At 44.8% G+C, this 19,995-nt stretch overlaps 1 protein-coding gene across 2 annotated transcripts in view; it reads right to left on the bottom strand.

Moving 5' to 3' along the window:
• LOC144686923 (E3 ubiquitin-protein ligase MARCHF4-like) overlaps positions 1-19,995 on the bottom strand; it is a 144,745-nt gene that overhangs the window by 65,861 nt on the left and 58,889 nt on the right. For both annotated transcript variants that reach the window (XM_078552771.1, XM_078552772.1), the window contains one exon: positions 11,673-11,828. In XM_078552771.1, the coding sequence (XP_078408897.1) occupies positions 11,673-11,828 (156 nt within the window). The remainder of the gene's footprint in view (positions 1-11,672; positions 11,829-19,995) is intronic.

The following is a 19,995-nucleotide window of genomic DNA, read 5'->3' as shown; positions in this document are numbered from 1 at the left end:
GGGACAGAAAGTACAAATCTAAGAGGAAATCAGCAGATAAGGCTAGAGATTACAAAAATAATAAAATGACAAAACTAAAGGCTCTGATTCTGAATGCACATAGCATTCAAAACAAAACAGATGAACTGATAGCGCAAATAGAAATAAATAAGTACGATCTGATAGCCATTACAGAGACATGACTGCAGGGTGACATAGGTTGGATCTGAATATTGAAGGGACAATGACATTTAGGAAGGACAGGAAGCTAGGAAAAGGAAGGGTGGCTCTGTTAATTAATGATGGTATTAGCACATTGAGAGGGATGACATAAGTTCAGGAAACCAGGATGTAGAAGCAGTTTGGGTTGAGATGAGAAATGATAAAGGCAAAACGTCATTTGTGGGAGTGGTGAACAGGCCCCTACGGTGGAATATAAAGGAAGAAATAATGGGAGCTTGTCAGAAAGGCACAGCGATAATCATGGGAGATTTTAATCTGCATTATAGACTGGGAAAATCAGGCAGGAACTCAAGAAAATTATAATCACCAGGGAAGTGGTACTGAGTAAATTGTTGGAGCTGCGGGCTGACAAATCCCCGAGTCCTGATGGACTTCATCCTAGGGTCATAAAAGAAGTGGCTCGTGAGATAGTTGATGCGTTGGTTTTAATTTTCCAAAATTCCCTCGATTTGGGGAAGGTTCTATTACATTGGAAAATAGTGAATGTAACTCCTTTATTCAAAAAGGGAGGGAGACAGAAAGCAGGAGACTACAGACCAGTTAGCCTAACATGAGTCATAGGAAAATGATGGAAGCTATTATTATAGACGTTATACCAGACGTTAGATAAATTCAGGCACAGTCAACATGGAGAAGAATTTTCCCGTCGGCGAGCGGGGGTGGGTGTCCCGACGTCACCGCGCGTCATTTAGATTGTCAGTTCGGCGGTTGTGCACCCGCCAAACTGTCAAAGGCCTATTAAGGCCGTTAACAAAGTAATTAAAGCTGTTAAGAATGCTGTCCGTCCAACCTTAAGGTTGGCGGGCAGGCTAAGAGCCCAAGCGGCTTTCCCGTTTTTCATGAAGGGTTCATTAATTAAATAAAATTATTTGAAAAAGTTAATGGACATGTCCCAATTCATGTGACAATTTCGCATGAGGGGACATGTCCTTAGAAATTTTTTTTTTACCTTAGTTACATTTTTCACAACTTAATTGGTTACACATGATTTCCCTCTCACAAAACCATGGGCTGAATTTTCCCCCCGTTGGGGGTGGGCGGGAGCAAGCGCGAACCCGATCGGTGCCCCCGATTGGGTGCGTGAATCTCCTGAAGTCACCTCCGTGCCTCAGGGAGTTTTCTGCGCTCTTTCGCGCTCATGCCCTGACTCAGGGAATCCCCCCCGCCTGCACAGGGAGCGCACAGTGCTTCTGGGTGTGCATCACGCTGGGCGGGCCTTAATTGGCCCGCCCACATAAAATGGCGGCATGCACCCAATCGGGGGCACCGATCGGGTTCGCGCTTGCTCCCGCCCGCCCCCGACGGGGGGAAAATTCAGCCCATGGTTTTGTGTGAGGGAAATCATGTCTAACCAATTTATTGGAGTTCTTTCAAGAAGTAGCATGTGCTGTGGATAAAGGGGAACTGGTGGATGTACCGTACTTGGATCCAGAAGGCATTTGATAAGGCACCACATGAGAGGTTATTGTGGAAAATAAAAGCTCATGGTGTAGGGGGTAGCATATTGGCATGGACAGAGTATTGGCTAGCTAACAGGAAACAGAGAGTAGACATAAATGGGTCATTTTTTGGTTGGCAAGTTGGAACAATTGGTGTGCCACAGGGATCAGTGCTGGGGCCTCAACTTTTTACAATTTTCTAAATGACTTGGATGAAGGAACCAAATGTATGGTTGCCAAATTTGCTGATGATACAAAGATAGGTAAGAAAGTAAATTGTGAAGAGGACATAAGGAGGCTACAAAGGGATATAAATAGGTTAAGTAATTGGGCAAAAATCTGGCATATGGAGTATAATGTGGGAAAATATGAAATTGTCTATGGAGGAAGGAATTAAAAAGAAACATATTATCTAAATGGTGAGAGATTGCAGAATTCTGAGATTCAGAGGGATCTGGGTGTCCTACCACATCACTAAAGATTAGTATGCAGGTAAGAAAGGGACTATTAGAAGCACACGATCAGTGTGCTTGCACATGAGCAGGGGAGAGACCTCGTCCTGAGTGAGACACAGACAGAGTGAGTGTGGGTATTGGCAATTTGGTGCACAGTGGGAATTTGGTGCAGAGGGGAAGAGGTGTTCTTTGCATTTTTTTCTTTGCTATCCAACTTCTTAAATCTTCAGAGAGTGGTCTTGCCCTGCTTCAGCAGTAAAGGCTACAAGGGAGAGAAATGACTGGTAAGTAGTGGGTAAGGGCGGGTAAGTATTTACTACTTTTATCGCTTATAGTTTAAGATCTTTTTTGTGGTTTATAGTTTGTATATTCTGTAGTAACAAGGATCAGGAAAGAAGGGCCCTAGAGTAATTGATTTAAAAGGTTTAATTTAAAGGGATAAGTCATGGCTGGAGAGCTCAAAGCCGTGGTATGCTCCTCGTGCTCCATGGGGAAAGCCAGGAACATTTCCAGTGCCCGGGACGAGCATGTGTGCAGGAAGTGTGTCCAGCTGCACCTCCTGTAAGCTCGGGTTTCAGAGCTGGAATGGCAGCTGGGGACACTGTGGAGCATCTGCAAATCTGAGAGCATCATGGATAGCACGTTTAGAGAGGTGGTCACAGCGCAGCTCAAGGGACGTGAGGAAGGAAGGGAATGGGTGACCACCAGGAAGTCCAGGAGAAACAGGCAGGTAGTTCAGGAGACCCCTGGGGTCCAGCTCGCAAATCGGTATTCCATTTTGGAGGATGATGAGGGCGCTGATTCCTCTAGGAAGTGCAGACAGAGCTAAGCTTCTGGCACCACAAGCAGCCTGTCTGTACAGGAGGGGAGGAAGAGCAATAGTAATAGGGGATTCCATAGTCAGGGGAACAGATAGGCGCTACTGTGGCCGTCAACGTGACTCCAGGATGGTGTGTTGCCTCCCTGGTGCCAGCGTCTGGGATGACACTGAACGGCTGCAAGGCATCCTTAAGGTGGGAGGATGATAAGGCAGAGGTCATGGTACATGTTGGTACCAATGACATGGGCAGAAAGAGGGATGAGGTGTTGCATCAAGAATTCAGGGAGTTAGGCAGTAGACTGAAGAGCAGGACCTCTCGGGTTGTAATCTCTGGATTACCCCCAGTGCCATGCGCTAGCGAGCACAGAAATAGGAGAATAGCGCAGATGAATACGTGGCTTAAGAGTTGGTGCAGGAGGGAGGGTTTTAGATTCCTGGATCACTGGGACCTTTTCTGGGGAAGGTGGGACCTGCACAAGCGGGACAGTCTACATCTGAACCAGAGCGGGACTAACATCCTTGCAGGAGGGTTTGCTAGTGTTGTTGGGAGGAGTTTAAACTAATTCAGCCAGGGGAGGGGACACAGAATGTTAGCAGAATAGGGTCACATCATAATACAGTAAAACAATCAAGCCAGAGGGAGTACAGCTGCATTAAGCTTCAAGGGAGTAAGGCAAGGCTGGATGGCCTCTACTTTAATGCCAGGAGTATTACAGGTAAAACGGATGAGTTAAGGGTTGACACGTGGAATTGTGATATAGTAGCCATCACAGAGACGTGGTTCAGGGAAGGGCAGGATTGGCAGCTCAACATTCCGGGATATAGAATCTTCAGGTGAGACAGGAGACGGGGTAAAAGAGGAGGAGGCATTGCATTATTAGTTAAGGAGTCAGTTACTGCAGTAAGGAGAGATGATATCTTGGAGGGGGCATCGAATGAAGCTTTGTGGGTAGAGTTTAGGAATAAAAAAGAGGCAGCCACATTGTTAGGTGTTTATTATAGACCCCAGATAGTCAGTGGGAAATTGAGGAGCAAATATGTGCACGATTTGCGGAGGTGTGTAAAAACAATAACAATAGGGTAATTATATTAGGTGATTTCAACTTTCCCAACATTAATTGGGATAGACATAGTGTTAAGGGCTTGGACGGAGTGGATTTCTTGAAATGTGTACAGGAGAACTTTTTAGGTCAATATGTAGAGGCTCCAACAAGGGACAGCGCAGTGCTGGGCCTAATTCTGGGGAATGAAGCCAGACAGATGGCTGAATTGGTGGTGGTGTTATTGACAAAGAAATAGACAAGTTGCAAAAAAATGTTATGGATTGGGGGAGAGCAGGATCTGGCCAAGGTAGACTGGGAACAGCTACTTGTGGGGAAATCTACAGAAGAGCAGTGGGGGCCAATTAAAAAGGAAATGTGGAGGGTACAAGCTCAACATGTTCCCTCTAGGGTGATAGGAAGGAGTAACAAGCCCAGAGAACCATGGATGACCAGAGATATTCAGGTTACGATGAGAAAAAAGAGGCTTTTAGCAGGTACAAGTGGAGCAAATCAGCGGGGGGCATTAGTGAAGTACAGAAAGTGCAAGGTGGAGCTTAAGAAAGCAATTAGGAGAGCAAAGAGGGGATATGAGAAAGCTCTGGCTGGTAAAAGTAGGGAAAATCCCAAGATGTTCTATAAGTATATCAATGGGAAGAGGATAACCAGGGAAAGAGTAGGACCTATTAGGGACCAAGGGGGGGCAATCTATGGGTGGAACCAGAGGACATCGGTAGGGTTTTGAACAAATACTTCACATCCATCTTCACCCAAGAGAATGAGGATGAAGATATGGAACTCGGGGAGAGAGACTGCGAGGTTCTTGAGCAAATTGATATAGGGAGTGACAAGGTATTGGAGGTGTTGGCAGACTTAAAAGTGGACAAATCTCCATGTCCGGATGATTTGTGTCCCAGACTGCTGAGGGGGGCAAGAGAGGAGATCGCAGGGGCTCTGACCCAAATTTTTAATTCCTCTCTGGCCACGGGGGAGATGCCAGAGGACTGGAGAACAGCTAATGTGGTTCCGCTATTAAAGAAGGGTTGTAGAGATAAGCCAGGGAACTACAGACCAGTGAGTCTCACGTCAATGGTAGGGAATCTATTGCAGAAAATTCTGAAGGAGAGAGTCTGAAGGGGAGGCAAGGTTTGATCAGGGATAGTCAGCATGGCTTTGTCAGAGGGAGGTCATGCCTAACAAATTTGATTGAATTTTTTGAGGGGGTGACCAGGCGTGTAGATGAGGGTAGTGCAGTTGATGTAGTTTATATGGATTTCAGCAAAGCCTTTGACAAGGTCCCACGTGGGAGACTTATAAAGAAGGCAAATGCACATGGGATACAGGGTAATTTGATAAGGTGGATTCAAAATTGGGTTAGTTGTAGGAGACAGATGGTGATGACAGAAGGATGCTTTAGTGACTGGAAGCCTGTGTCCAGTGGCGTATCACAGGGATCTGTGCTTGGTCCCCTGTTATTCGTCATTTATATAAACAACATAGATGACTATGTGGGGGGTAGGATTAGTAAGTTTGCGGATGACACAAAGATTGGCCGGGTGGTTAACAGTGAGGTTGAGTGTCTTGGGCTACAGGAAGATATAGACGGGATGGTCAAATGGGCAGATAAGTAGCAGATGGAATTTAACCCTGAAAAGTGTGAGGTGATGCACTTTGGAAGGAGTAATTTGACAAGGAAGTATTCAATGAACGGCATGACACTAGGAAGTTCTGAGGAACAAAGGGACCTTAGCGTGTGTGTCCATAGATCTCTGAAGGCGGAGGGGCATGTTAGTGGGGTGGTGAAAAAGGCATATGGGACACTTATCTTTATCAATCAAGGCATAGATTACAAAAGTAGGGAGGTCATGTTGGAGTTATAAAGAACCTTGGTGAGGCCACAGCTGGTGTACTGTGTGTAGTTCTGGTCGTCACATTATAGGAAGGATGTGGTTGCACTGGAGGGTGTGCAGAGGAGATTCACCAGGATGTTGCCTGGGATGAAACATTTAAGTTATGAAGAGAGGTTGGATAGACTTGGGTTGTTTTAGTTGGAGCAGAGAAGACTGAGGGGCGACCTGATCGAGGTGTACAAGATTATGAGGGGCATGGACAGGGTGGATAGGGAGCCGCTGTTCCCCTTAGTTGAAGGGTCAGTCACGAGGGGACACAAGTTCAAGGTGAGGGGCAGGAGGTTTAGGGGGGATGTGAGGAAAAACCTTTTTACCCAGAGGGAATGCGCTGCTTGGGAGAGTGGATGAGGCGGGTTGCCTCACATCCTTTAAAAAGTACCTGGATGAGCACTTGGCAAGTCAAAACATTCAAGGCTATGGGCCAAGTGCTGGTAAATGGGATTAGGTAGGGAGGTCAGGTGTTTCTCACGTGTCAGTGCAGACTCGATGGGCCGAAGGGCCTCTTCTGCACTGTGTGATTCTGTGATTCAGGTACAAGTAATTAGGAAAGCTAATATAATGATATCATTTATTGGGAGGGGAATTTAATACAAAAGTAGGGTGGTTATGCTTCAGTTATACAGAGCAATGGTGAGACCACATCTGGAGTACTGTATAGTATTGGTCTCTTTATTTAAGGAAGGATGTAAATGTGTTGGAAGCAGTTCAGAGAAGGTTTACCAGGCTAATACTAGGAATGGATGGGTTGTCTTTTGAGGAAAGGTTGGACAGGCTAGGCTTATATCTGCTGGAGTTTAGAAGAGTAAGAGGTGACTTGATTGAAACACATAAGATCCTGAGGTGTCTTGACAGGGTGGATATGGAGAGGATGTTTCCTCTTGTGGGAGACTAGGGGTCACTGTTTAAAAATAAGGATCGCCCATTTAAGACAGATGAGGATAATTTTTTTCTCTCAGAGATTCATGATTCTTTGGAACTCTCTTCCTCAAAAGGCAGTGGAAGTAGGATCTTTGAATATTTTTAAGGCAGTGCGAGATAGATTCTTGATAGATAAGGGAATGAAAGGTTGTCGAGGGTAGGCGGAATGTGGAGTTGAGGTTACAATCGGATCAGCCATGATCTTATTGAATGGCAGAGCAGGCTTGAGGGGCCCAGTGGCCTACTCCTGCTCTTAATTTGTATATTCGTATATGTGCCAGACCCTTAAAATACACGAGTGAGGGATGGAAGTCCCGCCTCCAGCTAATTGACACTTAAAGAACAAAGAACAAAGGAAAGTACAGCACAGGAACAGGCCCTTCGGCCCTCCAAGCCTGCGCCGATCATATTGCCTGTCAAACTAAAACATTTTGCACTTCCGGGGTCCGTATCCCTCTATTCCCATCCTGTTCATGTTTTTGTCAAGCTGCCTCTTAAACACCACTATTGTACCTGCTTCCACCACCTCCTCTGGCAGCGAATTCCAGACACTCACTACCCTCTGCGTAAAAAACTTGCCCCGCACATCTCCTCTAAAGTTTTCTTCTCTCACCTTAAATCTATGTCCTCTAGTAATTGACTGTTCCACCCTGGGAAAAAGCTTCTGACTATCTACTCTGTCCATGCCACTCATAATTTTGTAAACTTCTATCAAGTCGCCCCTCAATCCCCATCGCTCTAGTGAGAACAATCCGAGTTTCTCCAACCTCTCCTCATAGCTAATAACCTCCAGACCAGGCAGCATCCTGGTAAACCTCCTCTGCACCCTCTCCAACGCCTCCATATCCTTCTGGTAATGTGGCGACCAGAATTGCACGCAATATTCCAAGTGTGGCCTAACCAAGATTCGAAACAGCTGCAGCATGACTTCCCAGCTTTTATACTCAATACCCCTGCCGATGAAGGCAAGCATGCCATATGCCTTCCTGACTAACTTATTCACCTGCGTTGCCACTTTCAGTGACCTGTGGACCTGTACATCCAGATCCCTCTGCCCATCGATGCGCTTAAGGATTCTGCCATTTACTGTATAATTCCTACCTGTATTAGACCTTCCAAAATGCATTACCTCGCATTTGTCCGGATTAAATTCCATCTGCCATTTCTCCGCCCAAGTCTCCAACCGATTTATATCCCGTTGTATCCTTTGACAATCCTCTTCACTATCTGCAACTCCTCCAACCTTAGTGTCGTCTGCAAACTTACTAATTAGCCCAGTTATATTTTCCTCCAAATCATTTACGTATACTACAAACAGCAAAGGTCCCAGCACTGATCCCTGCGGAACACCACTAGTTACAGCTCTCCATTCAGAAAAGCACCCTTCCACTGCTACCCTCTGTCTTCTATGACCAAGCCAATTCTGTATCCATCTTGCCAGCTCACCTCTGATCCCGTGCGACTTTACCTTCTGTACCAGTCTGCCATGAGGGATCTTGTCAAAGGCCTTACTGAAATCCATGTAGATAACATCCACTGCCCTTCCATCATCGACCGTCTTTGTCACTTCCTCGAAAAACTCGATCAAGTTAGTGAGACACGACCTCCCCTTCACAAAACCATGCTGCCTTTCACTAATATGCCCATTTGCTTCCAAATGGTAGTAAATCCTGTCACAAAGAATCTTCTCCAATAATTTCCCTACCACTGACGTAAAGCTCACCGGCCTGCAATTTCCTGGATTATCTTAAACAATGGAACAACATTGGCCATTCTCCAGTCCTCTGGAACCTCACCCGTAGCCAGCGAGGATACAAAGATTTCTGTCAAGGCCCTTGCCTCCCTCAGTACTCTGGGGTAGATCCCATCTGGCCCAGGGGACTTATCCACCTTAACATTCTTCAAGACGCCTAACACCTCTTTTTTGATCTCAACATGATCCAGGCTATCTACACACTCTTCCCTAGACAAATCGACCGCTAAGTCCTTCTCTTTAGTGAATACTGATGAGAAGTACTCATTTAGTATCTCTCCCATTTCTTCTGGCTCCACACACAGATTCCCATCTCTGTCACTTGCTGGAGTGTTAAATGGCTGAGGAGCAGGCAGTACCGATGGGGATGTGTTTGCCACTGAGCAGTTGGGTGGCAGGAAGGGAAACCCTCCCATCCTAAAATTCCTGGGCATGAGGGAAAACATTTTCACACAGCGAGTGGTTAGGAGCTGGAATGCAGTGCCTGAGAATGTGGTGGAGAGAGGTTCAATTGAGGCACTCGAGAAAATTGAAATCTTATCTGAAAAGGAAAAATGCTCAGGGTTACAGGCAGAAAGTGTGGAAATGGCATTATGTAATTTGCTCCTCCAGAGTGCTGGCACAGACATGGCAGGCCAAATGGCCTCCTGCTGTGCTATAAGAATTCTGTGATTCTGTGAACTAGCTGAGCCAATATTCTGACTGATGAAGGCTAATCTCAAGCAGAAGGTGTGTAGCCAGTGGCTTGGTTGCTAAACGAAGCTTGCAGCCTTTTGGATGTGGCCTGTCAGTGAGGTGCTTGGTATGCCGATCCAAGTGCCACATTTTCTGTGCAACATTCCTCCCTTAACCAACATCAATATAGTCTTCACGGTGGAAGACATGAGTAACATCCCCAAAGTTCAAGAGAGTCGGGGGGGCAGAGGTGAGTATGGTGGCCATTACCAAGGAGAAGGCGCTAGGAAAACTGAAAGGTCTGAAGGTGGATAAATCACCTGGACCAGATGGATTACACCCCAGAGTTCTGAAGGAGATAGCTGAAGAGATAGTGGAGGCGTTAGTGGTGATCTTTCAGGAATCACTGGAGTCAGGGAGGGTCCCAGAGGACTGGAAAATCGCTAATGTAACCCCCCTGTTTAAGAAGGGAATGAGGCAAAAGGTGGGAAATTACAGGCCAATTAGCCTGACCTCGGTCGTTGGTAAGATTTTAGAGTCCATTATTAAGGATGAGATTTCAGAATACTTGGAAGTGCATGGTAAAATAGGGCAAAGTCAGCATGGTTTCATCAAGGGGAGGTCATGCCTGACAAATCTGTTAGAATTTTTTGAGGAGGTAACGAGTAGGTTAGACAAAGGAGAGCCAATGGATATTATCTACTTGGACTTCCAGAAGGCCTTTGACAAGGTGCCGCACAGGAGGCTGCTCAGTAAGATAAGAGCCCATGGTGTTAGAGGCAAGGTACTAGCATGCATAGAAGATTGGCTGTCTGGCAGGAGGCAGAGAGTGGGGATAAGGGGGTCCTTCTCAGGATGGTGGCCGGTGACTAGTGGAGTTCCGCAGGGGTCAGTGTTGGGACCACAACTTTTCACTTTATACATTAATGATCTAGATGAAGGAACTGAGGGCACCCTGGCTAAGTTTGCATATGATACAAAGATAGGTGAAGGGACAGGTAGTATTGAGGAGGCGGGGAGGCTGCAGAAGGATTTGGACAGGTTAGGAGAATGGGCAAAGAAGCGGCAGATGGAATACAACGTGGGGAAGTGTGAGGTCATGCACTTTGGTAGGAAGAATAGAGGCATGGACTATTTTCTAAATGGGGAGAGAATTCAGAAATCTGGAGTGCAAAGAGACTTGAGAGTCCTAGTCCAGGATTCTCTTTAGGTTAACTTGCAGGTTGACGCGGTAGTTAGGAAGGCAAATGCAATGTTGGCATTTATTTCGAGAGGACTAGAATATAAAAGCAGGGATGTGCTGCTGAGGCTTTATAAGGCTCTGGTCAGACCACATTTAGAATATTGTGAGCAATTTTGGGCCCCGTATCTCAGGAAGGATGTTCTGGCCCTGGAGAGGGTCCGGAGGAGGTTCACGAGAACGATCCCAGGAATGAAAGGCTTAACATAACTTACTCTGGGTCTATACTCAATGGAGTTTAGAAGGATGAGGGGGGATCTGATTGAAACTTACAGAATACTGAAAGGCCTGGATAGAGTGGACGTGGGGAAGATGTTTCCATTAGTAGGAGAGACTAGGACCCGAGGGCACAGCCTCAGAGTAAAGGGAAGACCTTTTAGAACAGAGATGAGGAGAAACTTCTTTAGCCAGAGAGTGGTGAATCTATGGAATTCATTGCCACAGAAGGCTGTGGAAGCCAGGTCATTGAGTGTATTTAAGACCGAGATAGATAGGTTCTTGATTGGTAAGGGGATCAAAGGTTACGGGGAGAAAGCGGGAGAATGGAGTTGAGAAACTTATCAGCCATGATTGAATGGTGGAGCAGACTCGATGGGCTGAATGGCCTAATTTCTGCTCCTATGTCTTATGGTCTTATAACCAGCAATACATTAATTTACTATTTGTGTGACCTTACTCTACATACATTGGCTGTCACGATTGCCCACAATGATACTGACTGATTCTTTGCAGGTGAAACACTCTGGGATATTCTGATAGATATGAATAGGTGTATAAATTCAAGTCTGTCCCACCATTAGTTTTGGTCTGAACTGTAAGAACCAGATGGTTCCTTGCCTAGTCGATCTTGGCTAAGGATTCAGATGGTCTCAGAGCCCCTAGGTTAGGGAGGGCAAAGTCAGCTGGGGAACCTGTCCCAAACACTGTCCAGTGACCCCTCTATTAGAAATTGCATGGATGAGCATTAGAAAAACAGAAAAGACCCCATAAATGGAAAGGCCACCAACACATGATCTAGGTTCACTCTTAGGAAATGACTCCCTGGGTAGGGTACTGATGGGGAATGATCATATGGGTGAGATTCACTGATGGGGAATGATGCCATGGATGAGGCACTGAACCTTTTCTTAAAGAGTCAGTGCCTTCAGGAGGGAAGGGGATGGGAGTGCAAAGGAAAACAAAAGTAGAAGAAGGTGGCACCTGCAGGGGATTCTTTGCACTGATTGCAATGACGTGGTATTTGTAGTAACACAGCTCACAGCTCCAGGATCCCCGCTCACTGATCCACTTTATCAGGCAAGGTTGGTGTGTACAGCGAACAGATCCAGCACAGCGACATGGGCTCAGCAAATCCCCCTAAACAACAACAAAAGACACAATGTAAGTGTGACTAACAGACAGTTGCATCGGACATACCGATAATAATACAGCGTAATCTAATCAGTGTCATGGAGAGACAGATCACTGACAGAATTTTTATTCATTGTTGGGATGTGGGTGTCACCGGCAAGGCCAGCATTTATTACCCATCCCTTGTTGCACTTGAGAAGGAGACAGTGAACCATGTGCTTGAGCCCCTGCAGTCCATATGGTAAAGGTGTTCCTACAGGAAGGGAGTTTCAGGATTTTGACCCAACAACAACGAAAGAACAGCAATATAGTTCCAGGATGGTGTGTAACTTTGTCCTGGTTGTGTTCCATGTATCTGCTGCACTTGTTTCTTAGGTGGACAATTATGGGTTTGGAATGTGCTGCCAAAGCAGCATAGGAGAGTTGCTGCAGTGCATCTTGTAGATGGTGCACACTGCTGCCACTGTGTGTCAGTGGGGAGGAAGTGAATGCTTCAAATGATGGATGGAGAGCTAATCAAGTAGGCTGCTTTGTCTTGGATGGAGTCAAGCGTCTTGAGTGTTGTTATTATGCTACTGAATGTCATGTAGAGGTGGTTTACTTTATTTAGAGATGGTCATTGCCTGGCACTTGTGTGGCATGAATGTTACTGGCCACTTATCAGCCTAAGCCTGAATGTTGTCCAGGTCTTGCTGAACGTGGGTATGGGCAGATTCAGCATCTGGAAAGTTATGAATAGAACTACACACTGTGTAATCATCAGTGAACGCTTCGGACTTTAGGATGAAGAGATTATCATTGATTAAGCAATTGAAAGATGGTTGGACCTAGGCCACTGCCTTGAGAAACTCCTGTAGGGATGTCCTGGGGCTGGGAACAATTTTCCTCTGTGCTCGGTATGACTCCATCCAGAGGAGAGTTTTCCCATGATTCCCATTGACGTTTTGCTAGGGCTCCTTGATGCCACACTCTGTCAAACGATGCCTTGAGGTTAAGGGCAGTCACTCTCACCTCACCTCTGGAATTCAGCTCTTTTGTCCATGTTTGGACCAAGGCTAAAATGAGATCTGGAGCTGAGCGATGGGTTCCACCAAAACCAATGAACAGGTTATTGCTGAGTAAGTGCCACTTGACAGCATCATCAAAAACACCTTCCCTCACTGCTGATGATGTAGGCTGATAGGGTGGTAATTGGCCTAATTGGAATTTTCTTGCTTTTTTGGGGACAGGGTTAATTCTGATGTCACCTTTTTGTATCTAAAGCACTGTACAGATTTTTTATATTGATTTTTGTAATTTTGCTTGCAAGTGAGATTTTATACAGCTGACACTTGTAATTCATTTATGCGGGATTACTCATACCATTGCCCTTCTCAAAGGCAATTAGGGATGAGTAATAAATGCTGTCCTTTCCACCAATGCTCACATCCCATAAATGAATAATTAAAAAAATTGTAAGTTGCATACAGTATGATGATTTCAGTTGTTCACTATAATATACTGCCACTATCTGTGACCTGAAAGCCAGGGAGAGATAGAAGGGCAGATATGTAGGCAACTCTCAGAAGTGTCAAAATAATAGGATAATAATAGTAGGGGATTTCAACTTCCTAATATTAACTGGGATAGACAAAGTGTGAAAGGCTTAGAGGGCGCGGAATTCTTAAAATGTATCCAGAAGAGCTTTTTGAGCCAGTACGTAGAAAGTTGTACAAGAGAGGGAGCAGTGCTGGATCTAATTTTAGGGAACAAAGCTGGGCAAGTGGTAGAAGTGCCAGTGGGAGAGCATTTCACTGATAGTGACCATAACTCAGTAAAATTTAAGGTGGTTATGGAAAAGGACAAAGATGGACCACAAATAAAGGTTCTGAATTGAGGGAAGGCTTATTTTAATATGATAAGACAGGATCTGGCCAAAGTGGACTGGGAGCAGCTACTTATAGGAAAATCTACATCAGAGCAGTGGGAGTCACTCAAAAATGAAATAGTGAGAGTACAGGGCCAACATGTTCCCCTAAAGGTGAAGGGGCGGACCAGCAAGTCCAAAGAACCCTGGATGTCTAAGAATGTACAGGATTGGATACGGGAAAAAGGGAAGCTTATGGTAGATACTGAGGGTTCAAAACAGTTGAAGCCCAAGAGGCGTGTAGAAAGTGCAGGGTGTAACATAAAAAAGAGATTAGGAGAGCAAAGAGGAGGCATGATAAAACACTGGCAGGTAAAATAAAGAAAAATCTTTTTATTTTATTTATATTATTTTATTTTAAGTATATTAGGGGCAAGAGGATAATAGGGGCAAGAGGATAACAGGGAAAGAGTCGGGCCCATTAGGGACCAAAGTGGCAATCTGTGTGAGGAGCGGAAGATGTAGGTGAGGTTTTAAATGAGTACTTTGCATCTGTATTCACGATAGAGAAGGACAATGTAGGTATAGAAATCAGGGAGGGGACTGTGATATATTTGAACAAATTAGCATTGAGAAGGAGGAGGTATTAGCGGTTTTATTGGACTTAAAAGTGGATAAATCCCCAGGCCCAGATGAGATGTATCCCAGGCTACTGTGGGAGGCAAGGGAGGAGATTGCAGGGGCCCTGACATTAATTTTCAAATCCTCCCTGGCCACAGGAGAGGTGCCAGAGGACTGGAGGACAGCAAATGCATTATTAAAGAAAGGTGGTAAGGATAAACCAGGTAATTGCAGGCCAGTGAGTCTAACATCAGTGGTAGGGGAAAATTCTGAGGGACAGAATTAATTTCCACTTGGAGAGGCAAGGATTAATCAAGGATAGTCAGCATGGCTTTATCAGGGGGAGATCATGTGTAACAAATTTGATTGAATTTTGAGGAGGTGACTAGTTGTGTAGATGAGGGTAGTGCAGTTAGAGGGTAGTCTACATGGACTTCAGTAAGGCTTTCGACATGGAAACTAGTCAAGAAGGTAAGAGCCCGTGGATCCCGGGCAATTTGGCAAATTGGATCCAAAATTGGCTCAGTGGCAGGAGGCAGAGGGTGATGGTCGAAGTTGTTTTTGTGACTGGAGGCTTGTGTCCAGTGGCAGGGTTCAGTGCTGGGTCCCTTGCTGTTTGCAGCGTACATTAATGAGCTAGACATGAATATTTTTTTTTATTCATTCACGGGATGTGGGCTTCACTGGCTGGGCCAGCATTTATAGCCCATCCTTGGTTGCCCTTGAGAAGGCGGTAGTGAGCTGCCTTCTTGAACCGCTGCAGTCCATGTGGTGTAAGTACACCCACAATGCTGTAGGAAGGGAGTTCCAGGATTTTGACCCAGCAACAGTGAAGGGCCAGCAATATATTTCCAAGTCAGGATGGTGAGTTACTTGGAGAGGTGGCGGTGTTGCCATCTACCTGCTGCCTTTGTCAGGTCATGGGTTTGTAAGGTGCTGTCGAAGAAGCATTGGTGAATTCCTGCAGTGCATCTTGTAGATGGTACACACTGCTGCTACTGTGCGTCAGTGGTGGAGGGAGTGAATGTTTGTGGATGTGGTGCCAATCAAGTGAGCTGCTTTATCCTGGATGGCGTCCAGCTTCTTCAGTGTTGAGGGAGCTGCACTCATCCAGGCAAGTGGGGAGTATTCCATCACACTCCTGACTTGTGCCTTGTGGATGGTGGACAGGCTTTGGGGAATCAGGAGGTGAGTTACTCGTCACACAATTCCTAGTCTTTGACCTGCTCTTGTAGCCACAGTATTTATATGGCTAGTCCAGTTCAATTTCTGGTCAATGGTAACCCCCAGGATGTTGATAGTGAGGGATTCAGTGATGGTAATGCCATTGAACATCAATGGGCGATGGTTGGATTCTCTCTTGTTGAAGATGGTTTTGCTTGACACTTGTATGGTGCGAATGTTACTTGCCACTTGTCAGCTCAAGCCTAATTATTGGCCAGGTCTTGCTTCATTTGGATATGGACTGCTTCAGTATCTAAGGAGTCGCGAATGGTGCTGAACATTGTGCAATCATCAGCGAACATCCCATTTCTGACCTTATGATGGAAGGAAGGTCATTGATGAAGCAGCTGAAGATGGTTGGACCGAGGATAATATAACCTGAGGAACTCCTGCCATGATGTCCTGGAGCTGAGATGCCTGACCTTCAACAACCACAGCCACCTTCCTTTGTGCTATGTATGACTCCAACCAGTGGACAGTTTTCCCCCTGATTTCCATTGATTCCAGTTTTGCTAGGGCGCCTTGATGCCACATTCAGTCAAATGCGGCCTTGATGTCAAGGGCAGCCACTCTCACCTCACCTCGGGAGTTCAGCTCTTTTGTCCATGTTTGAACCAAGGCTGTAATGAGGTCAGGAGCTGAGCGACCCTGCTGGAACCCAAACTGGGCATCAGTGAGCAGGTCATTGCTATGCAAGTGCCGCTTGATAGCACTGTTGATGACTCCTTCCATTACTTTACTAATGATCGAGAGTGGACTGATGGGGGGGTAAATGGTTGGGTTGGACTTGTCCTGCTTTTTGTGCACAGGACATATCTGGCCAATTTTCCACCTAGTCAGGTAGATGCCAGTGTTGTAGCTGTACTGGAACAGCTTGGCCAGGGGTGCGGCAAGTTCTGGTGCACAAGTCTTCAGTACTATCACCAGAATATTGTCAGGGCCCATAGCCTCTGCAGTATCAAGTGCCTTCAGCTATTTCTTGATATCACGTGGAGTGATTTGAATCGGCTGAAAACTGGCATCTATGATGCTGGGGACCTCTGGAGGAAGCCAAGATGGATCATCCACTTGGCACTTCTGGCTGAAGATTGTTGAACATTCTAAACCTGTGATCTCTTCCACCTATAAGAATAAGAGCAACAGATGCATGGGAACACATTGGGAAGATAGAAGCCATCGTCTTAGGTTCCCACGATAAACTTCATTCCTTAGTCACCAACTCCATTCCTTTCACGGGCAACCCACTGACGGTGAAGCACACTGCTGGCAACTTCAGTGTCTTATTTGACCCCAAGGTGAGTTTCAGACCATGTATCTACTCCATCACTTAAGACTGATTATTTTCATCTCTGTAATATTGTCTGAGTTTACCCTTACCTCAGCTCAACAGCTAATGAAACGCTTACCCATGGCTTTGTTACTTCTAGGCTTGATTATTCCAAAGCAGTCCTGGCCAAACTCTCACATTCTACCCTTCATAAACTTGAGTTCATTCAAAATTCTGCTTCCTGTGTCTTTACTCGCACCAAGTCCCATTCACCTATCACCCCTGTGCTCGCTGACCTGCATTGGCTCTTGGTTAAGCAACCCACCTCTAACTCTGGCCTCTTGAACATCTCCAATTTTAATTCTTCAACATTGGTGGCCATTCGTTCAGCTGCCTGGACCACGAAGCTCTGGAATTCCCTCCATAAGCCTCTCCGCCTCACTACCTCTCTTTCTCCCTTTAAGGTGCTGCTTAAAACTACCTCTTTGACCAAGCGTTTGGTCATTATATGACATTATACTGCGATTTTATCTCGCTGTCAAATTTTGCTCTCCCATGAAGCACCTTGGAATTTTTTATGAAGTTAAATGCACTATATAAATACGAGATGATGTTGTTGTGCATCACCAAATCTCACCTTACTTCTGTTGGAGGTGTGAGTGGGTGTTTGTGTATATGCGTGTCAACACTTCAGTTGGCAGAGGGATGGGCACTAGGATGTGAAATATTAGGGAGGCAATACAAAGTGTACAGAAGACTGGGAGAGATAAAAGCACGAGTAAAATATAGTTCAGAAGTAGGAAGGATAAATTAGGAGGCAAACGAGAGACAGCCTAACATATTCTGGAATGCATGTACATAAATGTACAGAAACACAAGAACACAAGATATAGGAGCAGGAGCAGGCAATATAGTCCTTTGAGCCTGCCCTACCATTCAATACAATCATGGTAGATCTTGGGCTTCAACTCCCCTTCCCTGCCCATTCCCCATATCCCTTGATTCCCTGAGAGACCAAAAGTTTGTGTATCCCAGCCTTAGATGTATTCAATGATGGAGCATCCAGAATCATCTGGGGCAGAGAATTCCAAGGATTCACAACGCTTTTAGTGAAGAAATTGCTCCTCATCAAAGTCCAAATTGATTTGCCCCTTATCCTGATTTGCCCCGCATTTTAGATTCCCTGACCAGTGCGATCAATGAGATCGCCTCTCATTCTTCTAAACTCTAGAGAAAATAGACCCAATTTGCTCAGCCCCTCATCTTAGGACAACCCCCTCATCTTAGGGATCCAACTTAGTGAATTTTCACTGTACTGCTTTCAATGCAAGATATCACTCTAGAAGTGGTCTCACCAAAACCCTGCACAACTATAGCAAGACTTTTTTATTCCAATACTCCACTTCCTTTTCAATAAAGGCCAACATGCCATTTGCTCATAATTGCTTGCTGGACCTGCATGTTACCTTTTGCATTGCTTGTATGAGCACACCAAAGCCTCTGAACATCCACACTTAAAAGTTTCATGCCTTTTAAAAAATATTCAACTCTTCTATCTTTCAACCACAATGAATAACATCACACTCCCATACATTATAATCCATCTGCTTAACCTGTCCACTCACTTAACCTGTCTATATCTCTTTGCAGCCTCTCTGTGTCCTCCCCACAGCTTACCTTCCCACCTAGCTTTGAATCATCATCAAAGTTTGATACATTACTCTCTGTCTCTTCATCTCAGTCATTAATATAGATTGTATATAGCTGAGGCCCCAGAACTGATCCTTGTGGTACCCCAACTATTCACTACCTGCCAATTTGAAAAGACCCATTTATGTCCACTCTCTGCTTCCTAACTGTTAGCCAATCCTCTATCAATGTCAAGGATTGCCTCCACCTCCATGCACACTTACCTTGCCTATTAACCTTTTGTGTGGCACCTTATCGAATGCCTTTTGGAAATCCAGGTATACTACATCTACTGGTTCCCCTTTACTACCTTACTAGTTACATCTTCAAAAAAGTCCAATAAATCTGTTAAACAGGATTTGTCTTTAGTGAAACATGTTAAACTGTTCTAGTCATACTATGCTGTTCTAAGTTCATTGTTAACACTTGCTTAATAATAAATTCTGCATTTTCCCAACAACTGACACCTCACCTCACCAACAACTCACCTGTAGTTCCCTGTGTTCTCTCTCCCTCATTTCTTGAAAAAAGGACTAACATTTGCCAACTTCCAATCTGATGGGACTGTTCCCGAATCCAATGAACTCTGGAAAATTATAGCCACAGCATCTGCTATCTCTGTAGCTATCTCCTTTAGAACCCAAGGGAATAGTCTATCAGACCCTGGGGATTTGTCACATTTTAGTCACTTTAGTTTCTCCAATACTTTTTCTCTGTTGATATTAATTTCCTCACTCTTTTTAGCCACTAGTTTACCATCTATTTCTGGAATGAAACTTGTGTCTTCTACTGTGAAGACAGACACAAAATATTTGTTCAATGCCTCTGCCATTTCCTCATTCCCCATGACAATTTATCCTGTCTCTGCTTCTAAGGGACCAACGTTTACTTTAGCTACTCTCATCCTTTTTATATACTTATAAAAGCTCTTACAATCTGTTTTTATATTCTTGGCTAGTTTACTCTCATATTCTATTTTTCCCTTTTTATCAACTTTTTGGTTGCCCTTTGCTGGTTTCTAAAACATTCCCAATCCTCAGACTTGTTACTGTTTTTTTGCACTTTGTAAGCCTCTTCACTTAATCTAACATTATCCCTAACTTTCTGAGTGAGCCACGGTTGGGTTGGTCATGCTGGGTTTTTGTTTTTCCATGGAATGTATTTTTTTTGAACATTTTGAATTGTTTCTTTAAATGTTTCCCACTATTCATTTACAACCATACCTTTTAGTCTATTTACCCTATTAACCTTAACCAGTTCTGCCCTCGTACATATGCAATTGGCTTTGTTTAAGTTTAAGATTCTTGTTTGTGATTGAAGTATGTCACTTTCAAACTTAACCTAGAATTCAATGATATTATGATCATTTTTCCCAATGGACATTAGTAACTAACCCTGCTTCATTACACAGTACAAGATCTAAGACAGCTCTATCCCTAGTCGGTTCCACTATGTATTGCTCCAAGAAACTGTCATGAAAACATTCCACAAATTCATCTTCTAGACCATTCTTGCCAATTTGATTG

Source organism: Cetorhinus maximus, chromosome 11, assembly GCF_964194155.1.
Source record: "Cetorhinus maximus chromosome 11, sCetMax3.hap1.1, whole genome shotgun sequence".
NCBI classification, from domain to species: domain Eukaryota; kingdom Metazoa; phylum Chordata; class Chondrichthyes; order Lamniformes; family Cetorhinidae; genus Cetorhinus; species Cetorhinus maximus.
This window is presented reverse-complemented; position numbering and strand designations above follow the sequence as displayed.